Raw genomic sequence first — 12872 nt, forward strand, 5'->3', positions numbered from 1 at the left:
TTTTACGATTTATGGCTTAGGACTAGTTAATTGCTTGTGGAAGATGAGTGTCTTCAGCTGTTGTTGTCAAATGTTCATCAAACTGTCAGAGGAAAACTACATTTTTCAACATATTCCAAGCCACTTGTTTTGAACATCCCCTAAAACGGACATTTCCATGAATGGTGGTTAAGGTTAAGATAAGAGCATCTTTGAGAACATGAACGGTGTATGTGTCACTGGAGGCAAAGAGAGTAGATGAAGTACCTGAAGTCGGCTCATTTTCCGCGCTGTGGTCTGAGGTCTCGCTGCGCTCTGGCTTGGCTAAATCGCCACTAGCATCCGCACCAATTTCTAGAGGAGGGGGGAAAAAGTCAATAGACAGTTCCCACTTGTGTTATGTAACACATACTGCTCCAAGCACTAGTGGAAATAATTACAGGAATGGAAAAACAACTCAACAGAGTAGAAAAGTGCAAGTGTGAACACAGGCACATACACAGCATGTGTGTTATCCAGAAAACATTGTGCTCAAGAGAATTAAATGCAGTACACAAGTACTGAAAGTAATCTACGCCTTTAACTAGGTGGATTCATCCAGTGTTGTCTTCTTGTTGATTTGTGGCTCTGACTACACTCTAACATGCTTTATTGTCCTCTTACTGTCTATAACGTCATTCTCTTCTGTTAAATGCATGTCTGGAACAACAAGTTTCCACCTCAAGCACTTAAATCCATTGATTTTGAGAGCCTTATCAGATAAATCACCTCATTTCTCCTCTAGGAAGAGATAACCAGCCATTAGAGAAATCACGTAATCACAGAAGACTAAATGACTATCGTCCGGCGTGGCTGACATCAGGTAATTAGAGGCCAGGTTTCTTCTTTCTACTCAGAAGAGCAGAGATACATCATGAATCTGATCTGGACTGGTGACTGCTATAATGGAGAGAAGATACGGGCTTGCGATAATGACTCGCGCGTCTGGTTATTCAGCACATCTTTTAATCACAGAAAGAAGCGATAATTGCTACGTATGGCCTGTTATGTCAGACGAAGTCACTTCTGGGTAATAAAAGACATTAAAAGAAAAAAAGATGGCAATCCACCTTATTCATTATCAGACATATTGAGAAAAACACATAGCTGATGTCAAAATGTAAGTGGATTCATTTAAACGGCATGCCATACTTTTTATTGTTTTTGTTTGGATGCACAATATATTGGTACCATACCAGTTATCAACCAATGTTAGATTTTAGTTTCATGTAATGGTATCAGGGATTATCAGATATAATAATTTCCTCTATTTTTACATTTAGTTCACTTTTGCTCTCATGCAACACTTACTCAAACAGTGTTAAATATGATCCTCAGAATATCAATAGTTCATACTGTACATTGTAATGTTGTGATGCCTAAATTCACTTACAGCAAACCAACTGAATTTCGTTTTTTGTGTTTTATTTTTGAATTTATTAAGATGGTGATGCATTAACTATATTTCAGCTAAATATTACCATTTAGGTTACATATATTCTCCTTACAGTTTTAGTGCTTCAATTTAAATTTACCTGGGCATTGTTTATCAACACTTTTTATTTAGTTAAAGGGATAGTTCACCCAAAAATGAAGCAGCCATCCACATCACCACCTGTTTTGATTTTATTTCTATAACATATTCAGAAATTATATCCAAAACAGAATTACAATGTACTCTACAATAGCATTTATACTAGTTGTTGCTGGTCGACCGATTATATCTGTGAAATATAAGTTATGCATTCAGGAAGACAGCACATGCATTAGTTCCTATGTTAAACCATTCTATCTGATTATTAGACAGACTTCTATCCATATTAGAAAGAACTGTTAATAACAACAGTAAACAAGAGGGAGAATGTGAGCACTTGTGTGCCGATATTTGAAAAATGCCAAATTGGTGATATATTGGTCGACCACTAATTTATACCAACATATGCAAGTTATGCATGTTCTGCTGTGCAGTAGTTTCAAATGTTAACAAGTAATGAGTGAGTTTCATTCAACATGTTTTTCATTAAACAGAATTGAGGAAAAATAAAATTTTGGGGAAAAATCTAATGGATTTATAGACCCTAAATGCCCAATCCTACTATAAAGTTTGGTCTGTTTGAGTAGTGTGATGGACATCTTCTGAACTTGGCTTCACATGAAGGATCTGCACTAAGTATATTTGAAAAGGAGGTCTGGTGTTTATTTAATATCAACTGGATGCAAGTAGAGTGCATAATACATTTTCAAGGGGAAACGAGAGAGAGAGAGAGATACTAAAACAGCAAGGCACAACTGGTACCATTCCTCCTGATTTTTACCTACAGCTGTCACATGCAGGTGCTGAGGCTGATAATGGAAACATACTGCGGTTCTAAGCCAAGCAATACACAAAAAGAGACCTACGGAGGCACAGGCTGAAATCAGACCAGGGTTTGGGTTTCCTCTCTGTTCAACCTTTTTAACTTACAGCAACAGCATACCATGCTACACAAGCACACATGTTCAGGGCGCCCTTTGGCACCCTAAATAACCGTGAACCCAGTGTGAGATGAGGCCAGATCTGTCACCTCTGCATCTAGAGATTTGCACCAGGACACATAATGCTAAAAATGCCTGTGAGCAGCTGTTCCCCTAAAGGTTGGGGAATCGAGTTACTGACACTGTGCTGAACATTTGTACAGTGACAGCGGGGTGTTAATGCACCGCATACCCAAAGCCGGCTGAACACAAAGCCATGATGGTATATTACACATGGAGGAGATTGACAGGAATGTAAAACTTCCCGGGGATCTGCAAAGTGAGTTGGTCTTCAGTCTTCAAGTTGAAAATTGAATCGCGCCACATGGAAGATCATACGAGTTTGAAACGACATGAGGGTGAGTAATTGATGACAGGACAGCCATTTTTCCTCTAATAAAGAACTTTTTCAATGAATCACCAGATATTCGAAAGCACATAAGCAACACTTTGAGAGACTTTCTGCCTTCCCCAGGCAAACAAGTTTCAAATACCTCTTTCCTCAAGAAAAGTCCAGACTAATCCAGACAGATCTGAGGCATGTGGGCCTATGGGATGCTCTGGCCTAGTCTTCCACTTCAACAACTTTTGGCCTGAAGGACTGGGGCGCTTCACAGAGCACCCTCTGTCTTCATGTTTCAAAGACTTCGGGCTGAACTCACAGCTATTGGACCACTCTGAAAGTAAGTGAACGGTAAAGACACCAAACCCACAACCAAGCTAACAAGACACTAAAATCAAATAAAGCCTTAGAAGTTTCCATTTGAAAACCACAAAAATCTGTCAGAAACCAATCCAAAAATCTCCATTTAAAAAAGTTGATTCATTCTAAGGCTAACGAGAGTTGTTGGGTCATGCAAAAACAGGTAAAAGAAAGCAGCCAATCTGTTAATTTATATAACGCACTTCCAGGAAAAAGCTGTAACTTGGGTAGTACACTTTCAAAAAATACTAGTATGTACACTTTAGGTAATTATATGAACCTTAAAGATGCTAATATGTATCGTTTAGGACAAGCCAACATCCAGCGCAGTTTAGTTCAAGCAAAGCCAGTGGAAAGCAAGCCTACAATCTTTAGCCAAAAAAAGCGTAACGCTAATGCTGTGGCTTTGGGGGTACACAGTGAAAGAGAATATTTTTAATGGATGTCAATGAAGGAGATGCTTCAGTATGATGAATAATGTTTTATGTGAATGTTTTACACTAAACAGTTCTTCTGTTGGAACCAATATGCAGATTATTATTCTTACAACTTTTTTTTAAGTAATGCACATATTCTGCATGACCATATTCTACATCACTAATCCTAATTTAACAACTACCTCACTAACTATTATTAACCAGCACTTTAGGAATTTATAGAAGGCAAAAGTCATAGTTAATGGTTTGTTAATTATGAGAATTGTACCTAAAAATAAAGTGTGACAAATTGTTTTTTTTTATTGCTTCAGACTCGAAATCTAATGACTTGTGACTGCTTTAATAAATAAAGGTAAATTATATTATAAAGCCATTCTTCTAAAAAAATTTTTTTAGTGACTATTATCAGTTTTATTTATTCCTGAGTTTTTTTTATTGACCAGAATAAAACCGAATCTTAAAATGACAGAATGTATACCCTCTTTCCTAAAGGTGTAAGAAAAACTTCCTAAATCCCACAAGCAATGGGTTAATTCTTCTAAGAATGATACTTCAGGCACTGAAATTATTGGTCGTACCCATCATTTGTTTTTCATCCAGTTGCTTCTCTTCACTCGGGATCTCGCTGACAGGCTGGTGAGGTTCTGCGTCTTCAACTTTGGCAGGCTCTAAATCGTTCGATGAAACTGGCTGTGCGTTTTCTTCAACGTCCACGTGTGACTGAATCTCTGTCTGGATTCCTTCTGCATTCGCGCGCACGGGATCTGATTCAAAGCTGGCGTTTCTACAGACGGAGCATATGTGATCTTCTTTGGACTGTGGATGTGCGTGACCTGGATGCTCACATGCTGGGTGGAACCACCTGAAGAAAAAGAAACAGCCAGTGAGTCACCTTTTCACTGCATCCAAAACTAGGTTCCAGATATGGACTTTCTGGATGTGTAACTGCTACTTGTATCTAAATTACAGATTTGCAATGGAAATTAACCTCTTGCATTGATGGCAAGAAAGCAGGTCTTTGTGGACATCGGGATCTACGTCGCTGGGACATGAGCAGGGAACGGTGGTGTCCTGTTGATCGCCACAGTTTTGGCACAGTAGGCTGTTGTGATGCCATTGATCACTGCTCCGGGTGCCACACTGAACACACATCCGGCAGTTCTACAAACACACAGCTATGATTAGCTATACTGCATTCAAGAAATGGGACATTATGATAACAATGTCTCTCAGAGCTGCCCATACCTTACACCTCCAGCCGTTGGTGGGGATAGAGTCCATGGCCGGCTGCAAGCAGAAAGTGTGATAGCCTTTGTCACACATATCGCACACTAGCATTTTAGTGTCTTCTCCGGGCTCCCTGAAAGATACAAAGACACAATCAATCAATTGAATGAATTCTACCAATGCATCATTTTATTTTAATGAATACATTCCTACGCTGTAAAAAAATTATTGTAATTTTAATGGAAAAATATGTTGTGCTTAAAAATCTGTTTATTGGTTAATGGTAAGTTCCCTTATTATATATATATATATATATATGTATATATATATATATATATATATGTATATAAATCTAGGACATCTGGGGCCATATTTACTAACAGTACTAACAAACCACCTTTTGGCATTAAAACAGTACTGGATTTACTAAAGATGCATATTAAAGAATTAACACTGAAAAGGCATGGAACACAGTTATTTTTGCGCCTGCAATTTATTTAATTTATTTATTTATTATGCATTTCTTTCAGATGCAAAATGTATGGGAGGAGAGTATTAAAACGAATCATGCAACGTGCTTTACTAATGTTTGCGCTCGTCAGATTACTGGTATTTGCGCCATTTTTTAATGCCTAAAAAAAGCACGTCTTAAAGCATGCGGTAATTTGCGCTGCTCTTGGTAGATTCTGCTGGTCTTTATGGAAATTATCTGGCTGTGTCTGTCTTTAATGTGTGCATTTTTAGTAAACCACCCAAAGAATTCACAGGGTCTGCGTCAACACCTCTCGTTTACTTTGAACTGTAAAGTGATGTAAGGCCAAACTGAATTATGGGTTGGTTGCATTGCGTTGGGTACTTTGCTCACTTTTCGACTTTTCAAGCACAACGCAGGCGTCAACCAATCAGATCACCTTATGCAAATAATCTGGTGCAGAGACACTAGCCAATCCCGATCACGCAGCATCAGAAAACGAATGTGATTGGTTGTTGTCACTACGACGGTCGTGTCAGCACCAAGCTTCAGAAACGCCCTCCATCAAGCGTTGAATGTACCGTTATGGGGTTGCATTATAATTTAAATTTGCCATTTCATAAATCTGGCCCTTAATGTAATTTTTGTAAAAAAATTCTTACCTTTACATATTATTTTTTTTGTAAGTGAAAAACAAATAACATTTTTTTTTAAAGATTTTTTTAAATATATATTTTGTTTTGCGTAAAGCATCTTGAGGTTTGCACTTTAATCTTGTTGTAAAATCTGTGCAACAACAAAAGGTATTCTGAGTCTGACTCCCATTCTGATCATTTACAGTGAAATCCCCAGAATTCACATTAGATGGCTTTTCACATAAGTAACCATTTTGTCTTAGTTTTTTCTTATCAGTTATGTACATTATAGTTTGTCACGTTGTATGTCATTAAGTTAAAAGTTGCATTAATTTTGTGTTATATGCGCTACCATGATGGTGTTCAGTATTTGTGTGTATGATACTGTGTGAATCTGTTATATATTACGAATGTGATGAGCTTTGATTCATCATGTGGCTCTTATTACCAAGTGTGTTTTTGATGGTTGTCAATGTGGATTATAAAAAAGAGATTTGAGTACTTCAATAGGTTGATAAAATGTTGCTACTGTATTTTCTATGGTAAAGTTCTGGCAACCACAGCTGCAGTTTTTTAACTCTGAATGTTACCCCACAGATTTTTATATACATTTAATTGTCTAATTAGTGACTATATATTAAACCCACATGAGACGTGAGCAAGTGTCTGTTTATGCCACAGAAATTCCTCAAAGGATGCATGAGCAAAATAAAGATGAGCTGTAAGAGTGCAGACACGCCGTATAGACTGGGAAGAATAAAAGGCAAAGCTTGGCTGCAACTCACTTGCATGTCTGACAGACTTTGCACTCAGGGCACTGCCAGCCTGCCCTCTTCAGAGAAGTGACGCTGATGTCCAGACACATGCCATGGTAGTGCAACCCACAGCTGGTGCAAAAAAGCTGGTCCAGGAGATCCCCGGGGCTGTCGCACAATATACAGTTCGCCTCTTCTTCAACTGAGAGAAAGAAAGATGAGCGGAAAATCAATGTGCACCTCATTTCCCATTTAAATACAAGGTGCTAGTGTACTTGTGAACTATTAGTGCACATTATTCCCACTTTACATGACCTAATCCCATTTACAATTACTTTTATAATTTAATTAAATAACTAATTATACTAATAAACCAATTAAATATCAATTATTGATATGACAAAAAAAAAAAAAAAACTAATAATATTGCCAGAAAACGAATAAGTACTGTGTACTTTATGTATATGTACTTAAAAAAAAAGTATTTTCAATGTCTCTTTTGAACTCTCCAATGACAGTGTATGAAATTGAGTTGGGATGAATTGTTTTTGTGGCTGAGTATTAATCAATGCTCTTTTTAAACAGGGGTATGGCTGACAATTTTTTTTTTGCACATCAAGGTCTCGCTTTGAAAGAGTGCATAAAAACACCAAAAAATAAAGCCGGTTCTCACATTTGCTGACGGCCAGCTCAACGTGCTCTGTGCACAGGACAGAGCGCCTCCTGAAGTCCTGAAAGGTGCCAGCGGCCCCCGCGCAGGGGTAATGGTACGAGCGATCACACCCCTCCTCACAGCACTTGATGGACGCTCCAAGGCGCTTACAATATGCACAGTGCTATAAAAGAAAAGAGTCACAACACAACTGATGAGACACTGGCAAAGCAGACTCCAGTTTTGATGTTTAAACATGTTAAAAGAGGGCCGTCAATTATTTTAAACACAGTCTATAGTCCTTAACTGAAACCTCACATGCATTAACTGCTCGTCACATAATTAACATTAAAGCTGGCAACTAATATTAAACCAAACAAATCTATACAATGAGACATGAATTCTGACAGTGTAATGACTGTGGTCAAACTAACAGCTAGAGAGAGCTGTGACATAAACCACAATGATGACAGACTGACGGATGTGTAATTATCCCATCATGCCTGTAATCTCCCACAAACCACAGACAAGAGGGCCAATTCACAAACAGTTGTGCGCAGTATCTCAGCACCATGCATTGACATGAAGTCATCGTCATCTAGATGTGCACCAAGTCAAGTGCACTTTCTGCGTATGTTCGAGGAGATTCAGGTGTGTGAATGAGTCACAGTAAAGTACAGCAGATTACAGTAATCTGCTGAATTATACATAAAAATGTTCTCAGAACTGGGAATTGTGCTGTGCGTCACTAATTTGGGTCTTTATGGAAGCCATTATACAGATTTGAATAATTCCTTTAGTGAACTGGGAGATAAACCAACTCGGACAGAACGAACAAACAATGAATGTTTTCAGCAATTCATCTCTAGTCCATACTTACCAAACTTTTATCACATGTAAATCTTAACATACTTCAAAGTAAATGTACATATTCATTTTATTTCAACTATCCCTTACTTCATACTTGTCAACAGTCATGTTCTCATCGTCATTTTATTTTTACCACACTTTTCATTATACTTGTCAAACCCGCAGCAATAGTGTCGTCATAATACTGGTAATTCTGATATTATACCTCGACAAAATATCAATATTTAATCCAACGGGAAAACATTTGCCACAAAATTAAGGTCATTATATTTAAATAGTATCATGGTTACTTTACTTTTCACCATTTAAAGGTATTTTCTTGACAACTGAAATTCTGCTGCCTCAAATTCTTCATACCTTGTAGCTTTTAGTGGGATTATTATTATTAGCGTTGTTATTTTTTCTTACTGAAAAACTGAAAAAAAAATTCAATAAAATATAAAAATAAGATGAAAACTTAAATTTAAATGAGACATGCTAACTTAAACAAACATGTTGAGGATGAAGTACTTAAATCACGAAAACTACAAATAGAAATAAAATAATAATAAAGCAAAACAGAGATGTCCACTAAAACAAAATGTTGATTGGACTGTGAAAATAAAATGTGACTGGTGCATACTGTGTTCCCAAACGCATATGCAGAGATAGAGTTCACTGTATTTACTGTTAACAGAGCTGTTCTGAAAACACTGGATCTTGATCTGGTTGCATGTGAGAAGACTCACTCCACTCTGAAGCACAGTAAACTACAATCCACACACACTGCAGTGTGAGTCACCTTGATGTCGGAAAGAAAAGAGATGGAGAAAGCGCAGCTGGGAATGCTGTATCAGTACAATGAGTACTGAAACAGTTCTGAAAACTCAGAATCAAAAAAGCAACATTTGTGCCAACACGACTCCGAATACTCACTTATACCCTCATCAAGAACCTGCATCAGCCGGCAGCCATTAACAACCACTGCCAAAAACCAGCAGCTGGAGCATGCAAGACACACAAGAATTGTGAAAACCACTGTCACTGTGGCCTCACTGCGAATTACATCATCCTTCAAACCTGTGCTACTAGACAGACGATTCCTAATAAATATCCAGGGACAGCAAAAGCGTGCAATTCTTCACGCATCTCAGCTCTACAGTGGCATATCATTAACTGAGTAACAAAGACATGACAGGTGATTTCCTGGGTCAGGTGATCTAATTGTACTCTTCCCTAATGTTAGGTTCCATTTGGCATAAAGTATAACTGCAACCCATAACAGCTTCCTGAAAACACGCAAGTATTTCCCTCAGCACTAGGCCAGTGTTCCCTTTTTCTATTCGAATGGATCTGTTCTGCGTCTCTGTCCATCGTCATGCTTAATGAGCTGCTCAGAAACCAGAGGAGTCCAGTCCGTGAGACGAGTCCAGATGTGACACTCCGTCAGCCCTCATGTTTACAGCTGCTCTCCGCATCTTGTTAACTGTGAATTTTGTTTCGCACCTACAGCAAATGGATTGCGTTAAGCGTGCGGTCAAATGGAGTGCTGCGTGATTTATGCACATCCATCTAAGAGCCATTCCACTCAATCTGATGAGCCACCTACATGAACACTCAACTCACACACGTATTTCTTTAGCCCTGAAATAGCATTTACTATTAAATGATGCATAGCTTTTAATTCACGAGATCAAATGGCAGAGCGCCATTAAGGAATGTGATTGGAGAGGGTCGCTGCACGGGGGGCGTTAAGTGATGAAGCCGATGACGCCGCAGCCCCTTTGAGTGCCGTGACCTTTTCTATTTGACAGCTGATCAGCTACGACCTTTAGCAGTCAGTTCGATTCCCCTCCAGCTCTAGCCTTTCACAGAAACAGCAGCATGGCAAACCAGTCAGCAGGTTTATGAAGAGCCCCACAACCTTATCAGGTGCAATTAGAGTGATATTAAACAAGATGTAATTAAAAATTAGGCCTGCGCAGGAAAACAGTATACATGGAAATATATGTACATTGTAAAAAACTAAAATAAGGTAAAATGTATTTCATTTGTTAAAAGACATTTAACCTGTCGCTATCTTCCTTACCTCATATGTAGCATATAAAAATCATTTCATTCTTGTTTCTCTTCTTCATGTGGGTGTGTATTTGTATAAGATGCTCTGCTTTTGTTTTTAGGCTGACTTTTAACATTCCGTCAAAGGTCTACAGTGAAAAAATAGCCTTTAAATCTTAAAACAGTTTCAGGAAAGAAAGCTGCCGTGAATAAAATTAAAATACACACATTATGGTCAATCAGCAAAAAGGAAAAGATAGAAAAAAAAAGCACTTTGATGCAACCATTAAGAGAGCTGAGCATTTTAACCCTCATTTGCATAACCTTTCAAGTACTTCAGTGAGGTGATGTAATATTTGCATAATGTGTACAGTCATTACTTTATTCACGGGTCTGCACATGCTTAAGCTAAGATGAACGTCAGCTAAACCAGAGGTATCCCAGCATACCTCTGTGCTCCCTGAGTGGATGGCTTTGTCCACGTTTAGCAGTGATTGATCCTCCGCTGGACACACAAAATTTGACCACAACGCGCAGCTCTGATGAGCCCAGCACTGACCTACAAACACAAGGAAGGGGAACGGGATCAGAAGATGGCACGGGATATTTACAGGAAAATTTCATCATTTCAACTGTTATTGGCAGAACAGCCATTCAAGTTCATTTTACAGGACTAACAATTTCAGTTCCTCACCTCAAGTAAGTGTGATGTGTCTGACTACACTGTCTAGTTTCAGGCTGTGTTTTTAACTTCTTTAAATCATCCTCTGTACAATCCGTGGAAAAAGTCATTTGAACATATTACAATGGACTTCAACAGCTTGATATGAGAGCATGCTATTACTTAAAAGAAACACTGTAAATTACAGTCTAGAATCCATCTTTTCTGCAGTTGGTTTTCCTCTGCCTGTGCCTCAGTGAAGTTTGCAAGGAGTTTTTACCTGACTCATCAAAGAGTGTTCGGACGTCAATGTCGTCTGGCAGACCGACGTGGCGGAGCTCGTCCAAGAATCTGCCTCCTCCTTCCTCGGCCTCGACACTGCAGGACAGAGACAGACTGATTACAGGTCATCCAGATTCATTTCACACCACATCCTAACCAAGATTATCTGTGTGACTGACCGGTGTTAGGCAGGGGTCGAATAAACCTAGATATCTTATTATCCAGTCCCTCCAGAAATCAGGCGATCGCATAATCACGTTTTTCTGGAGGGACTGATTATCCTTAGATATCATTTGTAATCCAAACTGATTTTATTTCCCATCAAAAGGTTACAATTTACAACATTGGTGGCAACAAAAACAGCAGACGGGATGAATTAAAATAAAAATTTACAAATGAAAATTTACTAAAAAGTAGGTGGCGCTTTTGGACAAGCAGAAATATAGCAGTTATCATGGTTACCCTTTTAAACACAGCTGCACTATTTTATAAAAATTACATTAAATAAAATGTATGCATTTAAAAGATGCTTTTATCCAAAGCGACTTACAGTGCATTCAGGCTAACATTTTTTACCTAACATGTGTTACCTGGGAATCAACCTACAACTTTGCACTGCTAACGCAATGCTCTACCACTTGAGCCACAGGAGCACTATTATTAGGCCTTATATGGAGATAACATGAGAAAAAAGTGTCAATGAAACCTTTCTGAGGTAAGTCAGTTCATTCATAATGTTCCCCCTCTAAACCGGTAAATACAAAGGGACATTTCCCCTGAGCCCTAATCAAGTGACACTAAGAAAACTCATTTATCTCTATCCCACTTCACTTCCTGTCAGTTCTCATTTTTCTTATCATAATAAAGGCAAAAATGCAAATCAAAATTATTAGAAAATCTTTAAAATTACTAGATTTCAACTAGTTGACTATTATTTCCAATGTTAACTAGCAGCTGCAGTTCCATTTAGTCGACTAGACAACTCCCTATTAAAACATTGTTTTTGCATTTACATTTAGTGACCTTTGAAGGGGTCATAACATAAGAAATCAAATTTTCCTATCTTTTGGCAGTATAAAAAAAGCGTTTATGAAAATTAGCTCCCAAAGTGATCCTTGTTTGGATGTTGTGGGATCTATGCTGTCATATGAGCAAACACATTTGCATATGACCAGAGCAAGGCATAAATATAAAAAAATCGGTATACATTATCACAGCATAGGCTCCACCCACTTGTATTGCATTAAAACCTAAACAGTCTCCATTATCAACTATGTTAATGAATGACACAGACAGGCGGATTCATTTACTACACATATACTGAAGAGTGTGTGACGCTCGCGGTGATTTCAGCGTCTGCCGTCTCACTAAATGAGGACGAAAACATGTAAACAACATCTCCAGAACTGCTCTGAGAGAGCCTTCATGATCATTTGACAGTTTGATTTGGGTAAAACTAGTGTCATATCCCATACACAGAACTGTAAAGGTATTCACGGCAGCCCGTCAAAATAAAAGTCTCGCTTGATTTGAAGTCTATTTTTTGTAGAATACATAGCCTACTACTACTAAAATGAAATAAACATTATTTTTTAAATAATAATATAAC

General features: G+C 38.1%; 1 protein-coding gene across 14 annotated transcripts in view; it reads right to left on the reverse strand.

Moving 5' to 3' along the window:
* Positions 1 to 12872, reverse strand: part of LOC113046088 (histone-lysine N-methyltransferase 2C-like) — a 108269-nt gene that overhangs the window by 58612 nt on the left and 36785 nt on the right. For 13 of the 14 annotated variants that reach the window (XM_026206954.1, XM_026206952.1, XM_026206944.1 and 10 more), the window contains exons 6-13: positions 11262 to 11359; positions 10770 to 10879; positions 7435 to 7597; positions 6792 to 6963; positions 4918 to 5032; positions 4661 to 4833; positions 4251 to 4534; positions 247 to 333 (exon numbers count right to left, since the gene is read on the reverse strand). In XM_026206954.1, coding sequence (XP_026062739.1) covers positions 247 to 333; positions 4251 to 4534; positions 4661 to 4833; positions 4918 to 5032; positions 6792 to 6963; positions 7435 to 7597; positions 10770 to 10879; positions 11262 to 11359 — 1202 coding nt within the window. The remainder of the gene's footprint in view (positions 1 to 246; positions 334 to 4250; positions 4535 to 4660; positions 4834 to 4917; positions 5033 to 6791; positions 6964 to 7434; positions 7598 to 10769; positions 10880 to 11261; positions 11360 to 12872) is intronic. The other variant, XM_026206951.1, reaches the window with a different exon arrangement.

This window comes from Carassius auratus, chromosome 27, assembly GCF_003368295.1.
Source record: "Carassius auratus strain Wakin chromosome 27, ASM336829v1, whole genome shotgun sequence".
Taxonomy (NCBI): Eukaryota; Metazoa; Chordata; class Actinopteri; order Cypriniformes; family Cyprinidae; genus Carassius; species Carassius auratus.